General features: G+C 41.7%; 2 protein-coding genes across 9 annotated transcripts in view; one reads left to right on the top strand and one right to left on the bottom strand.

The window, feature by feature from the left end:
• Positions 1–271: 271 nt before the first annotated feature.
• klf5b (Kruppel-like factor 5b) lies at positions 272–5109 on the top strand. 4 transcript variants are annotated; one of them, XM_040149272.1, is made up of 4 exons: positions 272–797; positions 1716–2637; positions 2751–2810; positions 3159–5109. In XM_040149272.1, the coding sequence occupies exons 1-4, from the start codon at positions 621–623 to the stop codon at positions 3335–3337; spliced, it is 1338 nt and encodes a 445-aa protein (XP_040005206.1). In that variant the 5' UTR covers positions 272–620; the 3' UTR covers positions 3338–5109. The 4 variants fall into 4 exon arrangements, with proteins under 4 accessions (XP_040005206.1, XP_040005209.1, XP_040005208.1 ...); XM_040149275.1 differs by lacking the exon at positions 272–797 and adding an exon at positions 1041–1150; XM_040149274.1 differs by lacking the exon at positions 272–797 and adding an exon at positions 1150–1229.
• A 1733-nt stretch (positions 5110–6842) lies between these two features.
• The window catches only part of klf12b (Kruppel-like factor 12b), a 38075-nt gene continuing 21163 nt past the window's right edge, over positions 6843–23754 (bottom strand). For all 5 annotated transcript variants that reach the window (XM_040148448.1, XM_040148451.1, XM_040148449.1 and 2 more), the window contains 4 exons: positions 23119–23677; positions 19345–19480; positions 12379–12536; positions 6843–11107 (listed from right to left, as the gene is read on the bottom strand). In XM_040148448.1, coding sequence (XP_040004382.1) covers positions 10926–11107; positions 12379–12536; positions 19345–19480; positions 23119–23677 — 1035 coding nt within the window. In that variant the 3' untranslated portion in view covers positions 6843–10925. The remainder of the gene's footprint in view (positions 11108–12378; positions 12537–19344; positions 19481–23118; positions 23678–23754) is intronic.

Genomic DNA, 23754 nt, shown 5'->3' with positions numbered 1-23754 from the left:
GAGGTCAGAAAGGACTGAACTACCTTTGGAAAAGAAAAAAGAAAAAAGAAAAAAAAAGGGTGGGGGAAATTGCATTACTTTCAAGTTTTCATCACGACTCGTCTTTGGCCCCTCAAAGGGTCCGTGAGGCTTATGACCAGAATGAACAAATCCCGAGTCATACGAGAGTTGAAGAGCACACAGACAGCCTGTCCAACGTGACCCCCGAGGGATACCGCGCTGATCAAACCAATGGCTCACTTTATTTCGGACTCTGCGCATAAAACCGCTCATTTATGGACACGAACGCCTTCCTCAATTGCCCCCTCTGTCCCCGCACGTTTGGTGTTATTTCTGCTTATGCCACAGCCATTTTCACCTCATCACACCGCCACAGTGTGCACCACACGAGGTGTATCCCTTTCGCCCAGTTGTCCTGTTTATTTTGTACATGTTCAGCCCCGCCCTGCAGACGCGCCGATACCACGCAGTTGCGTAATTTGACAAGCCAGCGCAAAATAGGGAGAATGGACGTTTGACAGCCGCCGCTTTGCCTGTGCAGATTGTTTCGAAACAAAATAATACCTATGCTTAATTTATTTGTTAAAGATTTCGGATAGTTAGATAGCACCTCCGCTTTTATGGCCGCTGCCGTGAGGAATAATGTTTGGGTTGCTCCGGGGCAGGACGCGCAGTTTCTCCACAAAACCACCGCACCACTGACAGCCGACGGTCTGAGAGGTGAAGATCATGGACAAGTGCGCTGCAACACGAGGGACGCCATCCCGGGAACTTCATCTTTTCATGATTACAATTTGGTAGGGGGGTTGCATTTTTTTTTTCTTTTTTCTGTTGCATCTGCCTCCGAGCATCACAGTGTTTGCTGATGCCTGCTGGTTTGACGTAGAAAGATTAAATGTTGCTGATCAAAGCAAAACAGCCTCTCTCTCTCTCTCTCTCTTTTTTTTTTCTCCTACATTTATAGATGTAAGCCTCATATTAAAGGCAGGCCGATATGTTTACTCGTCGTAATATTTACGGCTGCTGCCCCATCCCGTGAGCGAAATCCCGAGCTTTGAACGTCTGTATTGATGCTGACATTCACCGACTGCGCTGAATCGAAAGCGGGGCACGGCTGGGATGTGAAACGTTGCACCCGCTCCCGAAACTTGTGAGGAAGGGGATGCATAGCGCTGCAGAGCAACTGGATGTTCTAATTTCAGCCATGTATTTCCAAACAGCTTAGGCTGGTGCGTTTCAGAAGGGCGTCTGCTGCTTGTAAAGGGGGGGGGGGGGGGTGTTGGTGGCGTCTTTGATGTGGCAGCGTGTAGACACAAGTGCAGGCCCCAAACGCATCCTTAAATACACGCACAGTAGCTGGTTTGGTCATTTTTTTTGAGTTCTGGCGAGGCTCTGGCGTCGGTGGATGCTAAAGAATTCCACACAAGACTTCCTCCCTGGAATCATTAGTTTCACAGGGAGAAGTGAAACCAACCAGTGGGGCGTTCAAATGTCCCTGACAAATTCAGCGCTGACTATAAACGCAAATCTCCCCGAGTTCACAATATCAAGTGTTAAAGGAAAGAGTATCGCAGAATGAGGCTCTTTCAAGCACCCACGTGAGAGCCTGAACCAATTACTGGACACCTGTGCTTTTCTAACACTGCTGCATTTAGATGAACGGAAACAATTTAACCGCGGCTGACCTGATCATTTCCTGTGCTTCTGTCTTTCAGGGTAAATCAGAGATGGACAGCTACCTGTCTCCGCACCCGCAGGACATAGCAAATTCCAAAATGCTGTGCAGGGATGGCGCTCTGATGCTAGAGCCGCCCTTCACCGAGGACTTCGCCTCCCCTTACAGTGTCAACATGAGCCTGCTCCTCCCTGACGTCACATACCTGCACCCTGGTCTCTGCAGGGCTATGAGACAGATTAAAACAGAGTCGACACACTCCCTGATGCACCCCACCTGTCAGGGCAGCGGAGTGCCACCAGCACTCCCAGGCGTTTTCAGCGCAGCTGACACAGCAAGTGGCAACTTTTTCATCAAACAGGAAGTGCCGGATTTCCAGGATGTTCCCCTGTTTCAGCTTTTGAACTCTGATTTGGAGCAGCTCGTTCATGGATCGCAGCTGAACTCCATCCCCATGGCCCCCTTAAGTCTTCCAAGTGGGAATGTCCACGTAGGCCCAGTGCAGAATTCTGCTAAACCCACAAGCAGTCCTCAGAGCGAATGTTTTCAATTCAATCAACACTTAGGCCATCAGCAAAGACCAACCTATTTGCCACCTTCTCCGCCAAACTCTGAGCCCCCGAGTCCAGACAGGGGGAAGGAGCTCTTTCACAATCTGTCCCCGCCACCCTCTTATGAAGCCAGCATCGCCTCCAAATTAACTTTTCAGACCCGTAACCCCATTGATCCAGGACAGACTTCCAGTGTAGCACCAATCCAAACTCCAGACCAAAATTCCAGCGTTGGATTGATCAAAAGCCCAGGTGCTGGACCAGTCCAGCGTTCAAGCCTGACACCAGTTCCGACGACGCCGGGCGTTGGCCCGCTGTCCCCAGTGTTGGCCCAGTCAGCTCCGGTCAAATACAATCGAAGGAATAACCCTGATCTGGAGAGACGGCGGATTCACCACTGTGATGTCCCAGGTGAGTCTTCATTTCTTTTGCAGCATTAAAACAAAAATGTTCCTTTTTTAATCATAAAATGAAAGTAAGTAATGAGTATTCTCTCTCTCCCCCTTTTTTTTTTTTTTTTTTAGGATGCAAGAAAGTATACACCAAGTCTTCTCATTTAAAAGCCCATCTACGGACCCACACAGGTAAAATGTTGGGAGTTGCATTCTTATTTTGGGGTGAACACGGTGACGTTGCCAGGCAGAAAAATGTACTTGGCATGCAGATGCATTCTGTCCACTGACAGACCTGGCCCACATCTCACTGCTGTCAAATCACATAAACCCTTCGGCTCTCATGAAGGGGGGCAGGGAGAAAGACAGGGCGAGCTGTGATTTATGGCTCACAGTTTTACGCGTAGTATCAGTTCTAGCATCAAGTCCTTCGTTAGTCTGTTGAGAAACGGAGAAATAGTCTGTGCCTTTAAATAATGCGATTTATTAAGGGAAATGTATCCAGATATGTGTTGTCTGTCTGTCGTTTTGTTGCTGAAGGAGAGAAGCCTTACCAGTGCTCCTGGGAGGGATGTGAGTGGCGCTTCGCGCGTTCTGATGAGCTGACCCGCCATTTCAGGAAACACACTGGGGCGAAGCCTTTCCAGTGTGGAGTATGTAACCGCTGTTTCTCCCGCTCTGACCACCTGGCCCTACACATGAAGAGACACCAGCGCTAGAGACACACCTCCTGCAAATCAAGTCAATCTTTTCTGTTTTTTGTTTTTTTCAGTCAATCTTTTTGTTTTTCGTGGACAAAGAACTAGCACTTACATATCAGCAAACAGACAAATTAAAAACTGTGGGTTATTCCACTCCCTTCCCAGTGGAGATATTCTTAGCAGTGGCCCACATGTAATTGTTTCTTTTATTGTAAAAAGATTAAATATTACTGTTGCCTTATTTTATTTCCAAATTTGTGCCCCGGTATTGGGGGGGGGCATTTCCCAAGGTGTCAGTCAAAAGTCATTAGGCAATGTAATGATGGAATAATATTTAATCTTTTATTTTCATTTGATTATGTTGCTAAGTACAGGAACAACATGTCAGGAAATATCAATCTCTCATTTTCAAGGTTTTCAGTGTACAGATTATATCTATAATGTGTTATATGGGCAATTGTTTGATTAACTTAATTAGCAAACTGCCATACTGTAAGTGCTTAGGTAGATCAAGTGTTGTTATGAAGTGGGAGGTCAAAGGATGTGTTGTTTTGGCCAGAGGGTAAAAGGACTGAGTGTGTGTAACATTGAAAGTAACATATCGGTTAGTTCAAGTTGTACTTAGACAAGTTGTGGATTTCATAAAAGACACAGTAGGAAGACACGAAGAGAAAATGAATATTGGGATGAGTACTGTCTGCAAGCTGGTGAGCCATGCGGTGAGCGCGGTGCTTACAGCTTGACTTCAACACTGCCAGAGTCATTGGATGCTTTGTGGCTGAGGATAACTTTGCTTAAAGTAAAACGAAATCTGTATTGATCTGAAATGAAAGGAAGAAAATGGTTATGGGATGTGAGGATTTTAATCATATTCCTTTGGACTGCATTGTGAAAGTTGTTATGATAGACAAGTTGACACTCGTTCATCTTAATTTTGCTCTGGCTGCAAATCATGTGTCCCAGCATTAGATATTTTGTTCTGCTCATAACAGGAATACAACATTATATCACCGATGATCTGTCTTCCGACGTGGTTTCAAAGTGGTGTCTGAGTTTGAGATTTTTTTTTTTTTTTTAGACTTAGCCTAAGCACCTGCCAGTCTGAACATCTGTGAAAGCTTTTGGTTTCTTTCACCACTATCCATGTATTCAAATACCTTTTGAAAGTGCCTTTAACTGCTTTTTTTGGATGAATGAGAAGCAATGCTGCCCCGTGGGGACAATGTTCTTTTATCAGGTACTCTACTCTGCCAAAATGATTCTGTATGTTGGCTGCCCCTCCTTATTTCCACAATACATAAATTTCTATTTATGACCAAATTTATTCATAATTTGAGTCCGGTTGAACAAAATTGCTTTTTGAAGTTTCTATAATTTTTTAAGATGTATATATTTTGTGTCTGCTGTTTGAGGATACAATCCATTGATTGTTTTTGGGTGTATAAAGATTTTAAACTTTGTTTTAAATTGCAGAGACTGTTTATTTTTATTTTTCTTGGCAAAGTCTAAGAAGGATCAAATTCTAGAATACTGTCACAGTCTACACTGTCATCACTCTCTCCAGCCAAAGTAGCAGCTCAGTGGAGTATATGCTAGTGAATTATTGCAATACTTTTAAACTATATATATATATACACACACACACAAATATTTTGACATGGTTGACAGACATGAAAAGTGTTACGATATTTTGTGTCATAGCTTCATAACATGAAGGTGTAACCTAAATTGATCAAATGTGTTATGAAGCCATGTGACTCTCATCATGCAAATAAAAGTTTTGTGTTGAATATTATAATTATGTCGAATATTTTTGAATGTCTGACTTTTGAAATATTACAGAATTTTGTACCCCCCCCCCCCCCCACACACACACACACACACGCACACACACATTATCTGTGTGTGTTTCCGGGTTAAAATTCCTCACTTTTTTGAAATACATTCTCCTGTTCGATATTAGATGACTACAGCATTGCTAACCTTTTGCATTGGTGCTTCCGTCTGAAAATGTTTCTTCAGCACAGTAGGGAGCTCACACCTTTACAGTATTTTTTATATCCATCCATACACAATATCTTATTATTAAAGGTGGACCTAGGTGGTGATGGTGTAGAAAAGGCATATCAGTCATGATAATGGAAAACTTTGCTCTACAAATATTGCATCTTTTATTATAATACCGTGGACGGATCAATTAATTATTTACTATTAATTAGCAAAGATTTAGACAGTTTCAGATGTCAGAGCTCATTAACATCAACAGTAATTACAGTGATTTGCAGTGACAGATAAAAGTTGTGTAAAAAGATGCATTTAAAGTGATTTTGCTGTTATAACTGCTAGTAAAAGAAGAAGCCTCGATAGACAGCCACTTTTCAAGAGGAAACGAGAATGGAACAAATAGCAATTTTTGTGGAATATTCACAAAATTTGGCTGATGTAGTTTTTGCAGTTTTAAATTCAAAACTGGTCCGCAAATTTTATTCATCTCCCAGTGTTAGATCGTCTCCACTGTTCCAGTTCTTTTTGGTTCTTTCTCTCGAGCTGCAACACGTGATTTGGCTTCAGTATTTTGTAATTATTCAGGAGCACACCCTTAATTCAGTTGTACTTAATATTGTACAAACACATCAGAACAAGATTACTTCTTTGGTTCTTAAAGTCTTGGAAAGCTTCCTTGACATGAGTCATAGTGAAGGTGCTGACAAAAAGTGCCAAGAGAAGCTGTACAGACCAGAAAAGATGTCTGAGCTTGTCTCGAGTACAGAGGTAGTTCCCTGCGTGCATTGTTACACTATCACTCTTATTTGCTTTTAGCTTTTCTTTTCACCGTACTTTGCTTTACTTGTACAGTACGGCTTACACAATATAGGCTGTTGTGCGTGAAAAATCACTCGTGATATATTGCACACCAAAATGCTTAGTGGAGTGGGAATTGAAACCTTGTTATTGTAATCATTGGAATCCTCTACCGGCAGACAGAAACATTCATCCAAATCCATTTATAATAGAGCACCGTACAGGATGTACTGGGCGTTTTCTTTTAAGAGCAACCGGTTCTCAGAAACTGTATCCACTACATGCTATGTTAAAACATACCTTCTCAGGCTTAAAATACTACTCTCTGTTGGTACTAGATAATGACAAACAATGCGGATTACTCAGAGGCTCATGATGTTTTACTTAGATGTTTAAATATTTGTGGGTGAGGATTTTCACATACCAAAGATTTTTCTATACATTGTTTTCTTTTCTTTTTTAAATAAGCGAGTAAGTCTATGGTTGTACAAAAATTTTTCTTCGTCCTGTAGAGATCAGATGTACTCTGTGTACAAACCACTGTACTGTCTATCAGCTATCATTTAAAATGGCTTCCCTAATACCAAGATTAGGTTTCCGAATGCCAGTGAATGAGAGTACAGTCCCCAGATGTCCAAGTGACATCGGAACCACATACCTTTTATCTCAGTCATAGATAGCAGCTAGTTCCATACCAGTGTGTTACATACAAAATGCAACTTTATTAACCTTCATGCCTCCATTCATATTAATATACATGTATATGTTTGAACTTATTTTAATTTCACAGCTCCATCCATATGAAAAATACAGAGAAAAAGGCAAAACACTGACTGGATACTTAAACAACTCTCAGAGAAAAGAAAAGCGTAACAGAAAAAAGGACACCTGTTCTTGAAGTTTTGAAAAATATCAGGATTAAAAATTTCTTTTACAGATGTGGAATTCCATGAGCAGAATCTCCCTTTTGAAGCGATGCTGAGCAATATCACATGATTTTTTATTTTATTTTATTTCATTTTTTTTACGGTAAGAATGAAAAGATCTCAATATATTTACACTACACTCACTTTACATAAATACAAGAACAACGATTACTGTACGTAATATCAGCAAACTTGAAACATAGGCATTGGCTTCACTACTTAAATTTTCAAAACCAGGAAATCAAAAGTAGATGTTACACAGAAAGTAAAATAGATATTGAACTGATTGAAAGTGTAAGATCAGTATTCATCAGCAAAGGCGTCACTGTACAGCTGGAATCCCAGCCACAAGATTTTTCTCCTGTGAGTAAGATTCCTCATTATCTGCCATGGAATCACTATGTTGAATTAATGTGCTGAAGCTGAAACAACAAGAGGCCTTTGTAACTCAGTTTTGTTCCCCTTAGAGGAAGTGACTTATTGCAAGCAAAGTAATAATGCGTGCTATAAACAGCCCATGAAAGTGTTATGGGAGGATGCTGCATTTGACACAATGGCATAAGGCTCAGTGCGAAAAGAAAGTTAAACATTAGAGGTCCGACTTGCATAATGTTGTCTGTGCTTTTTCCAAAATTCATGATTTTTCTCATTTGAAATTTATTAATTTGAGCACACATGCTGAAATCGAAACTCTGCACAGAGCAGTTGATATTACAAGTTTGTGATATGAGGCACTATTCATTATTATTGCATAACTTTGACCCTGGTTACCGTTACAAAATTATGCTTCAAAATGAGGAAAGAGATGCTGAAGGGAAATACAATTCACCCTGTCCCGTGGAGAACCCATCTTCAAGTCTAATTGAATTTTCTTAAAACTTGTGTAAGGCATGCAACGTAATATACTGAATAGGACAGTACATGTGTTGTTGATATGTGCTTGATCAATATAACTTTTTGTCCGGGTGCAGCAAAATAGCAACACAAGGAATCGAGTACCTTAATACGGTCGATGTATATAAATAATTTGTTGGTTATAGCAAACACTGGTTAAGCCTTGGGAATAAAAATGATTTGATCATGAACTTAGTTAACCACAAACCAAAGAAGCAAACTGTTATATAACACCACATATGATAATTTACATGATGGATACCATTAGCCCCATTTCACTGTATATCAAATTTGATAAATTACAGTCTCTGAAAAAGACTTTACATGTATAAATGTATTTCCTGCATCTACTAATCAAAAGCCCTATTTTTCCAATGTATATACAGGCTGTAGAACTTTGTAATAAGTTTTATCTTCACTATCACATATATTACAACATTTCAAAAGATCCTTTTTACAGAAGAAAAAGAGTTATACGCAATGACGAAGTGCCCCTCAATCATAAAATGATCTTATACATTATATGGATGATAAAATATGATGATGATTATTTGTTTATAAATCGACATCTGAAATAAAATAATTTGAAAACCATACTAATAAACAAACAAGGTGCTGATATGCTTTTGCCAAAATGTTAATACAACTGGGCATAATGACGTGCACAAACAATATACATAAATAATGATAACATACATTACCATTCTCCATTCCATCAGATGGGCATCACATACTTTGGGTGCATGTGTAGAAATGACTTCCTGGATTTGGCTACTTTACTGAAATACAGGATGTTCAATGCAAGTGTGCAGGCGTGTGTATGTGCACGAGAGTGTGTTATGTGTGTAGGTGTAAGGTTTTCAAGGTGCTATTATCAAAAACGTTACCATTTCTTTTCACTGGCTCCGGTCCAATAAATACATTTAGCAGCGCTATCAAATAATATGGGTTGGCCTCTGAGTGTATGTCTGCAGCTCTTCCTCAGCATAAGAGCACTGGAAAAACCTGCAAAAATGTCTGTTATTAAGTGTATAAAAATATTTTTTTTTAAATTACACTTCCTGATTACGGTTAAGTGATGTTCTCTAAGAGATGTATCTGTCAGTAACTGCATTTAAAATGTAGCCTTACTGCACATACATAATGTATTCATGTATGTACATGGTGTTGTGTATTTTTTATATAAGTACTATGTGTGTACGCATATATGATTGCTCCCATTTCCAGCATTATATGTAGCCAAATCTCAGGTAAATCAGATAATAATCTTAACATATATCTGATCTGAGGTGATTTCATTTCAAATGACTTTCTTTATTTGAGGACAAGCAAAATAAAATAAAATAAAAATTATTTATAGTAACTCGGTAACTGAGACACACCAGAATTGAGTCTTGTGCTGGAGCTACAAACCAATCAGTAACAGAGGGGAGTCATGGTACAGAATAAGGAGTTGGCCCGGCTAGAAACTTCTCCTCGCAAATTGACATCAGCAAACAGAACAAAGAGGAGGTTGACGTTCCTTCTCATCACTTTGTTCAGAATGTATTGCTCTTCTGTATTGTACATCAGGTACCACGCTATCCCTGTAACACTAGCCGGTCTCAATGTCAGCTTATGGTCAAGTGCTGCTGTGCAAAACCACCAACACAAATTCCTTTCACTGCCAAACCCAGCTGAGAAAACAGAGCTGAATAATAAAAACAGATAGATCAGGACAGAATGAAAGCATGAGTCTGTAAGGTGCCTCTATTATTTTTTTCACATACTGAAATTCTCCTCTGATTGTTTCAAAGTTCACTGTACATGAGGGGTTGTATTTTTCTGAGTCAAACATAAGCAATAAGCAGGCTTTTTTTTTTTTTTAAAAAAAGAAGAAGAAGCAAGATTCAATTAACAAAACGTTGTCATACTGAAAGTATATTTATCCTTTAAGATTGCACTTTACTGATTGCTAATCACAGCACAAAATCAACCAAAGATTTCAAGAGGCTCAACATAAAGAATAGCACTGATGTTATTTGGGGTAATCCGGCCCTGTGAGTAAGTCATAAATGGTGTGTTTCTTTGCTGGTGGGATGATATGCATGTCTATTTTCCATCGTTTGAAATGAGCCAATGAATGTCTGAAACAGTGGAGGTGTTGCTGAGGTTGATCCATTCAGGGCTGTGGCTATTTGAGTCTTGCCTTTTAATGTTTGCTGGCTATGGGAAAGGTGAAAGTCCAGCCCTCTTTCAGCTTTTATATGGGATGCCTCTGACAAAACAGCAGACTCCAGCAGGCGAAAAGAAACCATCCGTGATGAAAGGGCGTCCTCTGCTGGTCAGTAATCGGACTCACGGGGAGGCACCGCGAAACAACGCTGCCTGTAACTCCAACTAGGCCCAAATCCTTTTTCTGTGATCCAGTCCAGGCATAACTTCTTTCTGCTCACACAGAAAAATCCATTCCTTACAATGGGGTCTTTCACATTATGAATGCTGGACAAGCAGCCATTTGAACACTAATGAAAAGAAAAGATACCAAAACAGAGACTGTTGCGATTGCATTAAAAATATTTTTTTTTTTGTCAAAATGAAGAGTGCGAGTTCATTTTAAAAATCAAAGTGAAATATTTATGAACAGTGCTGTAAAGGCCAGTTCCCTATTATACTCCAAACAATGACGATAAAAGATCCTGCCGTCTATTCCTTCCAACCCAAAGAGGATCCAGAAGTGACCCTGTGTTGTGCTCCACAAGCTCTGTGCACCTCTACGTCTTCTCTCCTCATGACGGATGAGAGTGTGTGTGTGCGTTTATGTATGTGTACGTGTGTACGTCCAGGCCAGCTGAAAAACATTCACAGGGAGATCCCGCTCCCCCGGCTGCCTGTGTGTGTGTGTGTGTGTGTGTGTGTTTGTTTGTTCCATTGATCTCTCTCTCTCTCTCTCTCTCTCTCTCTTGCGCTCTCTCTCTTTCTTTCTTTATCTCTCTCCGTCTGATTCACACCAGCATATGTCTCCGTCGGTGCAGAGCCAAGTGGTCAGATCTGGAGAAGCTGCGGTCACAGTCTGCACACTTGAAGGGCTTGACCCCCGTGTGTTTTCTGTAATGCCTCGTCAGCTCATCGGAGCGGGCGAACTTCCACGTGCAGCCGTCCCAGGTGCATTTGTATGGCTTTTCCCCTGGAGAGGAAGAGAGGAAACGCAGTGCACACTCAGTAGCTTGTAGATCACATTGTTCAGTGCAGTCACTGGCATACTTTGGCCTTGGTGCTTTATAAGTGATGACACGTCTCCCATAAAGTTGGTAACTTTGTATGAAGTTCACATCTATAATGCAATATTACATTATTATAAGAATAGCTAATAGCTGTTATAGAATATCGTAATATCTCATATAAAGCAATCATAAAGTATTCTTTAATCATAATATTTTATAAGGTCAAACATTAAAATTGCTTCTACAGTAGCCACAATCTATTTGGCATGAATGCTTTTAAAACTCTGGTGCTTTCTGTCACCATAACAGACCAGCAGTGTGGTGATGCTGTTCCATAGCATCTTTACGACACCTCGCGGTCTACTCAAATGGCCAGAGTGGTCACGTACTGTATACTTTACATTTTGGCTGGCTATTTTCGGCACTTTGGTCCTTTAAGGCTCCATGCCATAATTTAATAGCAGCAACCTGGATAGAAAGTCAGAATCTGCGACTCCGGTCTGTTGCACTTTTGATGACGCTGGACAGTAAAGAAGTGTGTGCCGTCTGCTGCAGCAGTAACATTCTTGCATAATTTCCCGTGTGATACACGATTTTGTACCAATAAACTATCCAATTCACTATTGATCAGAGGAAGCAGTTTTGAAGTAAAGTATAGTTGTACTATACTATACACTGTATCTATATGTCGTCAGTAGTTAGAGATCCTTTTTAAAGACTGTAGTTCTGTTTCCTCTGTGCTGTAAGCTTCCACTTTAAATGTCTGCTATGTAGTGATGTTTTAAAATTGAGCGTGGAAAACAAATGGAATGATGCCTTTTATCAATATGATTATGCACCTTTTGCTTTAAGCAGAGAATGAGTCAGGGAAGCCTTACGCCAGCCTTAACCACAGTCTCTGTCTCTTAAGGTTACAGAAAGCCTTGTGACATTCATAAGAAAGTACAGAAGTGAATGAGCTATTACGGGGAACTGAGATTTTTGACCCACTAAAGTAAAATCATACCTAACGCCGTAAAACGAGTTCTTCCCACTGACTTTGACTCAAAAGTGGTTTTGCAGGTGGAACTAGTACAATATTACCTGGGTTACATATTTGTTGGTGCAGATCATTGGGGCAACAGGATTAAGACTGGGAAGTGTTTAATTGGCATCACCGTTGGGCAACTTGAGCAGACGCTGCAGCAAAATAAAATCACAGCACATTACCACACACACACTCGGTCTTACTGACCTGTATGCGTCCTTCGGTGTGCTTTTAAATGGGAGCTTTTGGTGTACACCTTATTGCAGCCCTCAAAGTCACATCTATGGATTCTTCTCTTTTTAGAATCCGGTGACTCTGACCTCCGTGGGCGCCGTATGCTGTCAATACTGAACGGGGACATGGAACTGTAACAGGAGAATAAGAATCAACACAAAGGCATTATTAGATTGGGACGATGACTTTGCCCCACTTCAGTGCATCCAAAATCTATACTACATGCCGTTTCTGATCAGTATTTGATATATTCAAACAGGAAAAGTGACAAAATAAATTATACTCGAAACAGTCAGGATGCACATTTTAAAAACCCTCGACCTTTGAGTTCATTGTTGATGGACACTATTCTTACACATTACAATGCACAAAGGAAAGCTGAGGAGCTGCACACAGCTGCAAAAACAAAAGCAATTTTGGATGTGATGAAACAGCTCAGAAAACAAGAAATAAATATTAGATTTTTTGGAGGAAAAACATTTTATTATTGTCTCTGTGAAGTTTAGTTGGCAGGAGAGTGAAGCCTATTGAAGCATAGTACAGCATTTCTGATTCATTTCTGTAAACATACACTGTAAGGTAGCACAATCCAGGCCGCAAAGAGGTGCCGTTCCTTTTGTTGAAAAGGAATCATGCAACAAAATCAAAAAAACTTCAAAGACAATAGTGTTACTCGCTGTGATGTTATCGGCTGTTAGTGTGTTTTTAGGGTCAGGAGTGTGTAATGTTGGGAGACAAATCAGTGCTCACGTTGGTAAAGAAAACTGCGTGAAGCGTTTGGAAAAAGTGAACTCAGTACGGAGAAATGTGCAAATATATGTACAAATATTGTACCACTTCTTGTTAAGTGTGTTGATGTCCTGGATACAGTAGGTACTAACTGCAAACACAGTGTACTGTAAATATTAATATACTCTAGTAAATACAATTACCATGTAAAGTGGCAGGATAGCAGCTTAGCCAGCAGGTGGCAGTGCAACACTGACATACATGACAGAGGAAGCAGATGAAGTAAGAAGGCTGGTATTCATATTGCTCCCAGACTGTCATTAATCAAAGGTGGAAACTGTTTGTTTCTCAGTGTTGTCCGTTGAGGTTAATGACTCCTCAGTCATTTCTACCATCAATACATTTTGGCGTGACATTTCCTCTCCGATAAGTTTCACTGTTGCGTATATAATTTGTCACTGCTAACAGTGAAGCCAGTGTATATGTGCTTTTGCAGGCATGTCTGACTTCTCAGCGTTTGTGTCAGTATTTGCCGAGTAGTATCATATCTCTGGTATTTCTAAATTTGCCTACACATCGCTTCCCTGAATAGTAATGCTGTATACAAACACACACACACACACACACACACACACAAATACATCCAAGAAGGAACAAAGAGAAGGTAGGGTGGTGGTACATGGTCTCACCAGTGATTGTTGACCGTGAAACAGCAAGCACCTTTCACACAGTGATAAACACATGACTGCTACACACACACACACACACACACACACACACACACACACACACACACACACACAGCAAATTAACAAGAAAAGGGACGATACAGTAGAGGCAGAAAACAAGAACATCTCTGTTTACTAGAGAGGAGGAGTAATATCTGTGGGATATATTTAACAGGGTTCTCTCAGCAGTGGAGGAGCACAAATGATTTTCTCTTAGGTCTCAGAGTCTCTGTTGTGGATATTGAGAAAAAGGTTAGAGGGTTAAGGGGGAAAGGGGAAGGAGGGAGAGTACGAAGGAACAGCTTCGGTCGTGTTAGAGGGATTTGAAAGAGGAGCATCAACTGTCAGACTCCAGTGTCCAACTGGAGGGCCTGTCTGACAACTGTCTCCACCACACACATCCCACTTCCTGTCTCTCTCTGTCTTTCACCAAAGCCTGCTTTGTCAAACGCAGACTCAGACATACGCATGCAATCAAGAGATACACGCATACACACGGGCTTACACAAATACACGAATATACAGGAAAAACACAAATACATACAGATCACCTGTTGCTCTTGGCCTACTGCCAATCTGAAGCTGTACAGGAAATGAGCACACGGGTCAGATATGAAGTGAACTCTTAACTCCCTTCTCATTTCTCTCGCTCTCTTGCTCCCTCTCTCTACTGCGTGCCTCCAAGTTCAGAAAATATCACACTGCAACGTGATGTCAAAATTGAACATTAAGACAAAGAAGTGTATTGATAAAAGCTGAAGGCAGACTGCAAATCTTTATACCAAATGATTGATGAGATTACTGGAGCAGACAACAATCTAGAATCTGAGGTACTGTAGGCCTGTGTGTGTGTGTGTGTGTGTGTGTGTGTGTGTGTGTGTGTGTGTGTGTGTGTGTGTGTGTGTGTGTGTGTGTGTGTGTGTGTGTGTGTGTGTGTGTGTGTGTGTGTGTGTGTGTGTGTCCAGGAAAGTGCAGAAGGATTTACAGTGGAAACACTCTGAGCTCAGACTTTGAGCAGATGAGGCGGATGTTTACATTCTGACTTCATCCATGAACTTCATGACTTCACTCATGATTATGATATAATTTAGAACGATCAGAGAACAACAGCTCCTAAAACAAAGAATAAACGACAACTCATTACTGATATTAATTAATTTTATGCAACTGCTTTTCTTCTGGTGGGGATAATTCTCTCGTCATTGCTACACCACCTCAAGAGCCTGGTGACAGATTTGTGATTTAATCTATTTTCCATATTCATATAAATTTAGCGATCTCCAAGTTTTACTGGACCACAGATATTACACACTCGTGGTCACCAGAGGTAGGTAAGGTAAACAGTTACGGACTTCAAAATCCAATTAGATGAAAGTTCAAATATCCCTACAAGGAAATTAGTCACTACAGAAAAGTAACCGAATTCAGCAGGAGAAAATGAAATATAACCATAAAAACTGAAGAATAAAACAGGCCATAATAAAATGTAACTCTAAACTACTACAAGCTTGTGTGGACGTAAGTTGGGCTGAAACAATTACCCAGTTAATCAGCTTGTCAGTTGAAAGAAAATTTATTCCACACAATTTTCATAATCAATTAATTGTTAATGTCGTTTATCAAGAAAAAAATGCCAAGCACTTGCTAGTTTCAGCTTCACCAAAGTAAGAACTGTTTTATATCACAGTAAACTGAAAGTCTTCGGGATTTTGATCGTTGGTCGAACTGACATATTAAAGCTAAAAGATTTATCGATTAATTGAACTAATTGGAAACAATTATTACTCGTAGCCCTATATGCAAGTAGCAATTTCAAGAGTTCCCATGTCGCTGTTGTCCCGTAAAAAATCTCATACCTCATCTACTAAACATCTTCAGCGTTTTTACGTTTCAGTTGCAGTTGGAAGGATTTTCATGCTTCTTCTGTGGGTTGAAAAGATTTCGCCACCATTGGTCTATTTCGCTTAGCTCCTGAAAGATGCTGGTTGCAGTGTACGTAGCAATTTATACGAGCAGGTTTACTGTATGTGTAAATACATAGTAAAGGATCTCTGCGCTCACCCTTGTTCAACTGGTGCATTTAAACCAGCAATGTCCAACTACGGACTGACTGGTTGACACTCACAGTAAAAAGTATTGTTATGTATGCATAATTACAAAATAGGAAACTTATGTTTAAAGACTGTTCTTTTATCAAGGGCTTAGCTGAATAACTTCATCAAATAATGGAACACAAAATGTGGCAATGTCCGCAGAAAACAATAAACACAAAGCTGTGAGTAGGGTGTATTTGTGCACATAAATAATACATCTTTAGGTCCTCAACACCATATATCTGGCGATATGGATCATAGCTGGTGTGTGAGAATCAATTTGTTGTATTTTTTCTCATGTGAGCCCAGAGGCACATTCACACTGCCTTGAACCCTGTGTCAGCGTGGCATCGCGGCTGTGTGAATGTGTCTGGTTGCGTCTCCCGAAGCAGTAGAGAGAAATAGGAAATACAGCTGAGAGCAATTTTAAACAGAGCTGACCTCTGTTTTGGTTCCTTTGTTTCCCTTTTTTTTTTTTTCTCCTCTTCATCCGCTGCTCTCCATGCATATGACAGCGAGACAGAGACACAGAGAATGTGTGTCACCTGTAACAGGGGTTTCCCGCAATGCAAACACAATAAATATTTTTGTAACTCCTCATAGGGAACGTGGTCATGACAATGTGTTTCAACTCAGCCAGGGCTCTACGTGATTCTTAAACAGAACTACAGTAACAGTGGAATTATCAAGAAAACAGGAAAGGGGATGTGTGAGTGTGTGAGCACTGGAAGATTGCCCACTGGGCATTCCTGTACCTGTCCGAGGATACTAGCCCTCACCTCACCCCTTTCCCCTCCCTCCACCTGCTCTGCTCCATTGCCCCCAGGTCCATGGGGACCAGCCAGACAACAGAGACAACCCTTCCAACAAAAGCCCCCCCCCCGCCCCTAAACACACACACACGCACACACACCTTCTTTCCCTCTCCTATCTCTCTCAAACTGTCTTCCGCTCTTTCGTTTGTGCTCTCCCACAATAGCCTATCCACCGGTCCCCAGGGAAACGCATGAATATGGAGGAGCCTGCACAAGACGCACATGACACACATACACACACACACACACACACACACACACACACACACTCTCTCTCTCTCTCTCTCGACCTCTCTCATTCTATCTCACTTTCTCCTTTCACTCATTTATTTATATATGGATACCTGGATTGGAGGCTGCAGGCACTCCTATTCTCCGCCCTTACACTTCTCCTCCCTGATGCTCTCTGCTCACTGCTTGTGTAAATATGGACACTAAATTACATAAAGCAGTTCTTTCTACACTCACAGTGTACATTTAAATGAAAAGAAAAGAAATACAGCAACACAATAGAGTGACAGGCCTAGAAGTGCCGTCGGCTTCTGTGGCAGGGCAGATGCCCATAGAGCACATGTGTTGTGTCAATACAGAATGCACATTCTTCCAGCATGTAACTCAAGGAGACTACAGACTTCTTTGTTTTTCACAGACAAACATCCAAGTCTGTGTTCCTGTTGACAATGCCTGACCTCCTTCTGGAACCAGCTGTTCTGTCCACTGTGCAGAAACCCTCGCATGCATACAGTACAGACACACATACACCGGAGGATTAATAGTTAGAGACGTGAACACATACTTTTTCACACGCACAGTCACATACACGGCCCGCACACAGGAGCGCAGTTTTCACACAGCACAGTGTGCACTTTGCACACAGAGAAGGGAGTGTGTGGGCAGGCCCTGGCAGGGCATTGCTAAGCCTGGCTGGTGATTTATCTCCATAGTGAAAGCTTGGGCAGTGAAAGGTTGGGTCCTGCCAACCTCTGTTCTCCTCTGACCACCCGGTGGCCACGTGTGGCACTCAGGGGCATGCCTGTCCCTTTCAATAACCTGCACCGAAACCTGAGTCCTCCAGTGCATGTGTGTTTGTCTGTGTGTCTTCCTTGAAACATGGGAACCTCTGCTTGTACCACTCAGCAAGCACAGCCACACAACTAGTTTTTACCACAATGTGTTGCACACTGCCACCACAATAACTCATTTAGTTTCATTACTGTAGATTTTCACACAGGCAGCTGTGCACAGACAAAGAATGCAAAATGCCCTGTACGCAATGTCAGCCCCGTAAGCTGGAGTGTTGGCACCAAAACATAGCCAGTTGGGGTAGGCCTACCGTCAGCCTGAGTCTTGTCAATGTTGCTACATCATTAGCAGGATTCTTACAGAGGCCTGGAATACTTTCCTTACAGTTAGTTTAAATAAAAGTCCTTTGGGTATTAACTTGAGTCTGGCCAGGCTGCTAGTTATGACTGTTCTGGGTTTATGGGCAGCACAGGCGGAGGGCAGGGCCGGGCCAAATGTTTTTCTGCATCTGATTTCCTGTTTCTGATCAGAATACTGTCATTCACTGGAGAGGGAAGTCTTCTCATTCAACACAGATGGACTGGCACCACAGGAGTTGTGATGTCTGTGGGCCAGACAGGGCATAAAGTATGTCTGAGCCATATGCAGTCATATAGATGCACTCCCACGCGGATAAATCCAAACGTGGAGGAGCAGTTAGAAAAGCACACACAAATTCACAATTATCAGTCTTACACTAGTTCGTATGTAAACAATGCTCTCATCCAGGGCGTCAGGGAAAACATTTTAGACCCCAGTCCTCTGAACTCTGTCTAGACTTTAGAGTTTTTTGCAAAAAAATGTACCTTTTACTTTTTCAATTTGTGCAATACGTTTATGCTTTTTTTTTTTCTTTTGTTCTTAATATTTTAAGCCCCGAAACCTCACTAGCGATAGCAATGACTAATGGCTACAGGAAAAAGTTACTATTGGCATTTACTATAGACTGGAAATAGATGCATTGAAGAGGATTACACATTCAAAGGAAAAGCTCTTAATAGAGATCTGCACACATTCTAAGATGTTAGAATATTTCTCTAAAAAAATAACTGGATTAAACTGATTGCACTGTTAATACGGACAGTGACATGTTATATTCCTTTGATGTTTTTCTTCCTGTTTGGTTGGTGAGAAAATTCAAGTTGCAATAAAGCATTTGTTTCAATAAACGCTGCGCTGTAATGTAACTATGTACCATTTGGGTGAGTAACAATGTGAAGGAAAGTTAGTTTGAAAAAAAAAAAAACACTTTCACCAACACTAACAATTCTATTTAGCAATACTCCACTAACAGTGGAGTAAAGTGAAACTTCCATAATACCGAAATTAAAAAGCAGCCAATGGTAAGGCTCAAAGCCATACTTCCCAAACGACTTCCTGTGATAGGACTGGACGAAAAGAGCAGCCTGAGACAGACATATGTGGCTTTTTTTAAAGCTTTTAGGGTCAGTAGAGGAGAAAACGTCAGCGTGAAGATTTCCCGCACACACGTGTACAGGTCACGATACTCACTCTTGAACGGCGCGGGCTATAGACAGCGCAGTGGAGCCGGTCTCATTAACACTGTCCAAGGTCACGTTTGGCAGGTCGTCGTCATCGCTGTCACTTTTGATCTGCCTTGGCGACAGGCCATTGGGGTCCGTGTGTGCTGTGCGGACGGGACACAGACACAGGAGTCAGACACATGATACTGGAGCCGGCCCTGGAAACTTATAAGGCATATCACGTAGTATGTGTTGGAAAGTGTTTCTAATTGTAATGAGGTAATCACCTTCGTACTGTACGTTGCCAATTCATCCATAATTTCTTAAGGAGGAATTATGCTACAAAGTAGGTTTTGTTATTTATGTCTGCAATTATTTAATGGACATAGTTGTGTGTGTGTGTGTGTGTGTGTGTGTGTGTGTTTGTGTGTATCTGTGTATCATGGAGGTCGCCTCAGTGTTGGTATTTTTAGTTAGTAGCTGTCAATCAAACAGAATTCTGAACTTGAGGAAAGAGCGGCCAACCATGACACTGTACCCAGTAGTTATATATGCACAGAAGAGCAAACAAATAGATACGCACAAATGCATGCATGCATGCACACATGTACACACAGCACACACACACATACACACACATATTCTTTATCAGCCTCCAACCATAGAGATAAGGAGCTGGGTGGAACATTGTTTTGGTGTGTTTGTTGTCTCTGCATGGGAACATTTGTGCACTTGTTATTGAGTGTGTGTGTGTGTGTGTGTGTGTGTGTGTGTGTGTGTGTGTGTGTGTGTGTGTGTGTGTGTGTGACTACTGTATACGTCCAAGCTAAAAGTACATGTGCCTGCATGAGCGCGAGTCTGAAGACCACTCTGTTCTCTGTTCCCCTACATGTGCAACTGACAGAGAATCATATCCATGATAATGACAAACTTTTACATAAAAAGGCCTGGAGAGAACACAAAAGTCTAAATCCCTCCATTCACTGCTGTATTCTTTTCACAGAACATCCCGATAATTAGCAGGCTAGCTTTGCTGAACGTTTGACTGGCCAGCATGCTATTAAACCATGATCCTCTGAGCCAATGAGCGCAGGGGTCTCTGTTGCTTGGGCTTCATGACAAAGTTACATCTATTCCACAAGTTGTGACAACTTCTCCCCTGGACAGCTCATTGGATATATTGCCAGAGCCTGCAGCCATTCGGTCCTCTCTGTCTTCATAGACACAGGCTGCGTACATCCTCAGTAACTCATGAGATGAATGTCAAAAAAGTGCAGATCTACCGCAGACCACTTGTTAAAGAAAAGTTGCTGGAAATCTACAGTACGGGATTAAACATTGATTAAGTAATATAATAATTTGGAAAAAAAAGACATAATAAGGAATCTAAAACATGGAAAAAACATGGCTAAGATATTATAAAAACTATTCTTCTTTCCAAAGATGTTATCATCACAAATACTGAATATATTAAGATATACAGTATTTTCCACTGAGTTCTTCAACACCCCATTCTACTGTAATCCTGGTGCTTCTATAAGGTATCAGGACTTCACCTCCTCTGTCCACTCAGCCGCGACTGTGGCCATAATGGCCCATAATAAGGGTCTAGAGTTAGCTGCCGACATGGTGTTATTACTGGGGGGAGCGCTGAAATGATGCCGTGACTCGGTTGGAGCTTTTGCTTTTAAAAGGTTTTCTAACTGTTGTTGCAGACTACGACATGCAGAGTGGTCACCAGCTTGCCTACCCTATGGAAAACCTGTAATTAGTTAGAAATGCATTGTGTGTTGGAAAGGGGTATTTTGAGCGAGGGACACAAAGGAGGAGTGGTGGAGAGGTGGGCAGTGCACCGCATTTCTTTCTTTCTATCCTGTTGTTTCCAGTCAAGCCCTGTTTCCATGGCAACCTCCTGCCGGAGACAGGGAGACAGCAGTGAAAGGAAGGGTACCCGCCCTCTCTTAAAGAGGATGGCCAACCTGTGTGTGTCTGTGTGCGTGCGTGTGTGTGTGTGTGTGTGTACATGTGGTAGAGTGGATGAGTGTGTGTATGTGTGTGCATGCAAGCGTACTTGTATATAAAGGAAAGGGCTTTAGTTTGTAACTCCCCTGATGTCAGAAACTTATTCGTTCAGCCATCAACCAACAGTGACACCTGACAGGGAAAACTCCAGATAAGGCAGGACCAAAAAAAAAAAAATCAACTCACATCCAAACAGAAATATGCCACGATCTCTTGTAGCTCTACATGATTTTTAATTTGAATTTGACTGTGGGAAATTTTATGTATATGTCCTCATCAAGTCATAGCTCAAGAAAAAGCTAGATGTTGTGTTTGTCTGCTGGTTGCTGTCTCATTTAAAGTGACTGCATCCACCACACCCAACATTCTACTCTCTTTCACCCCATTTCTTTTGTGTTTGGTGCCCTCAGAGCTGGGCAGAGCTAATGTTGGACTGTGCATATGTGCTTGCATGTGTTTGTGTAAGTGCCACCCATCTTTAATATCCATCCACACCCTCTTATGCAAGTCTTGTTTTTCCTGTCCTTCCTTCTTTCCTCTCCTCTCCTTGGGAGCAGACATCCAGCACTTAAAACGCCCATCTCCGAGGACCACTCCACCCAGCCAGCCAACTGTCTGTCTGCACACATGCTCTAATTACACATCTGTTTGTTTGCTTACATGTACAGAACATGCACGTGACTTAAAATCAAAGTGTGTCTGTCCATCCTGCAGGGAGTGACAAGAAGCAACCTCTTTTATAATCAACAGTTGCCCTGTGTACTGCTCAGAGAAACACCTACTGTAGGCTCAGTCATAGTGGTTGGCAATAAAACCACACCCAGAGAGAAAAACCAATAACACTGTCTAGGTTGGGCCAGAGAGGTCTAATACTCAAACTGCCCCAGATGTTTGCTCCTCTGTAGATGGAAGGGTAACAGCTGGTGTGCCCCTGGTTACCTGCACCACACGGCCAAGCAAAATCTTATTCAGTAGAAGATGGGAAGACCTTTGAACCTCATCTCCACTCTGAGAGGGTAACATTATCACCTGAGGGGCTGTCTCTAAAAAGCATGCACACACACAGTTAGCCTTCACAGCATTGTGTCTGCAAGTGCTTTGACTAAAGACAGCAGAGGACATCTGGCCAGACAAATATACCACTGTACACAGCTTGTCATTGGGATATCTCATGCTACATCACACAGCTTGGCAGCCACTGCTACATTGCCTAATGCCAGCCAAGACCTGTCTGTGTCATTTCTGGTTTTTGCCCCCAAAATAGACAAAACAGATATGGACTCATTCTATTCCATTTCTGAAAAAGTTCTCAGTTAAAGTTTTTGGGTGTTTCATTATTTTGGGGGCATTGAAGCACTCCTTAGCAAGAATATTACTGTACTTTACTGTACTTTACTGTAATGTATGACAACTGATGATTAAAAATAATCAACTATTTTTATTTAGGTGAATAATTTATGCGAGATAATTGATTTCTAATTGATATTTCTCTGTAGGTGGAGAAAGTGTCTATTAAAGCTGGAGGCTAGAGCTTCTTGGAAGACACATCCAACAGCGTATGTGGCTATGTAAAACTAATACATGTATATTCATGAGGCACTAGCAGAAAGTCTGAATCATAATGCATCATCAATTCCTTTACAGATCTAACAGTGCTTGAATAATTAGTGGAGAAATTACAGTGTATCTAACTGAAAATGGTGAAAGAGGTTTAATAGATATCCCAAAAAACAAAGTCAATTGTATGAGCATGGAGTACATTTGGAGAGCATGGTCTCACCTTTGCCCTGGCTTTTGACCTCATCCAGCAGAGGTAGCATGATGGCGTTGTTGAGGCTGGAGGGTGATCGAACGGCAGTGGTGTACATGAGGGGCAGTGACTGTACCACAACTGGGATGCGGTGAACATGGCTGGCTAGCTTCCCTGCTCCCTGCAGGCTCAGAGGGCTGGATGGAGGCGGCGGCACAGAGTGCAGGATGTGCAAATACGGCTGACCTCTCACCCCAGTGCCAGGGGCGACCAGAGGGCCTGGTGTGAGCACCGATGAGGCTGAGGTGATGACTGATGGAGAGGAGGAAGAGGAGGAGGAGGAGGAGGATGACGACGATAAAGAAGACGGGGAGAAGGCAGATCTGAGAGGGGATGATGATGAGGTCGTGGTGGTAGGGATGGTGGACGAAGAGGAGGGGCGGGGTTTGTTGATTGACAGGTCAACGGGCTCGGTTTGTGTGTGGAAGTGCAGATCGTGAGCAAGCAGGTCTTCTGGAGGTTCAGGTTTAACTCTGCTGAGGAAGAAAGGGACGCCGTCCATCGCAGAATAAGGGCGCACTTTAGGTGACTGTGGGAGTAAAAGAAACAGCGATGTTAGATTTTCTTTAAACCCATTCCCATTTGTCATTTTAATGTCTTACAAAT

Source organism: Xiphias gladius, chromosome 16 (assembly GCF_016859285.1).
Source record: "Xiphias gladius isolate SHS-SW01 ecotype Sanya breed wild chromosome 16, ASM1685928v1, whole genome shotgun sequence".
Taxonomy (NCBI): Eukaryota; Metazoa; Chordata; class Actinopteri; order Istiophoriformes; family Xiphiidae; genus Xiphias; species Xiphias gladius.
The sequence above is the reverse complement of the archived record's forward strand: the minus strand, read 5'-3'. Positions and strand labels throughout refer to the sequence as shown.

Excerpts from the sequence above, each read along its gene's own strand:
- klf5b (XM_040149272.1), top strand. The coding sequence starts at position 621 with ATGGCCGCTGCCGTGAGGAATAATGTTTGGGTTGCTCCGGGGCAGGAC. Across the intron at positions 2,638-2,750 it reads TCACCACTGTGATGTCCCAG|GATGCAAGAAAGTATACACC; the intron begins GTGAGTCTTCAT and ends TTTTTTTTTTAG. Across the intron at positions 2,811-3,158 it reads CCATCTACGGACCCACACAG|GAGAGAAGCCTTACCAGTGC; the intron begins GTAAAATGTTGG and ends TTGTTGCTGAAG.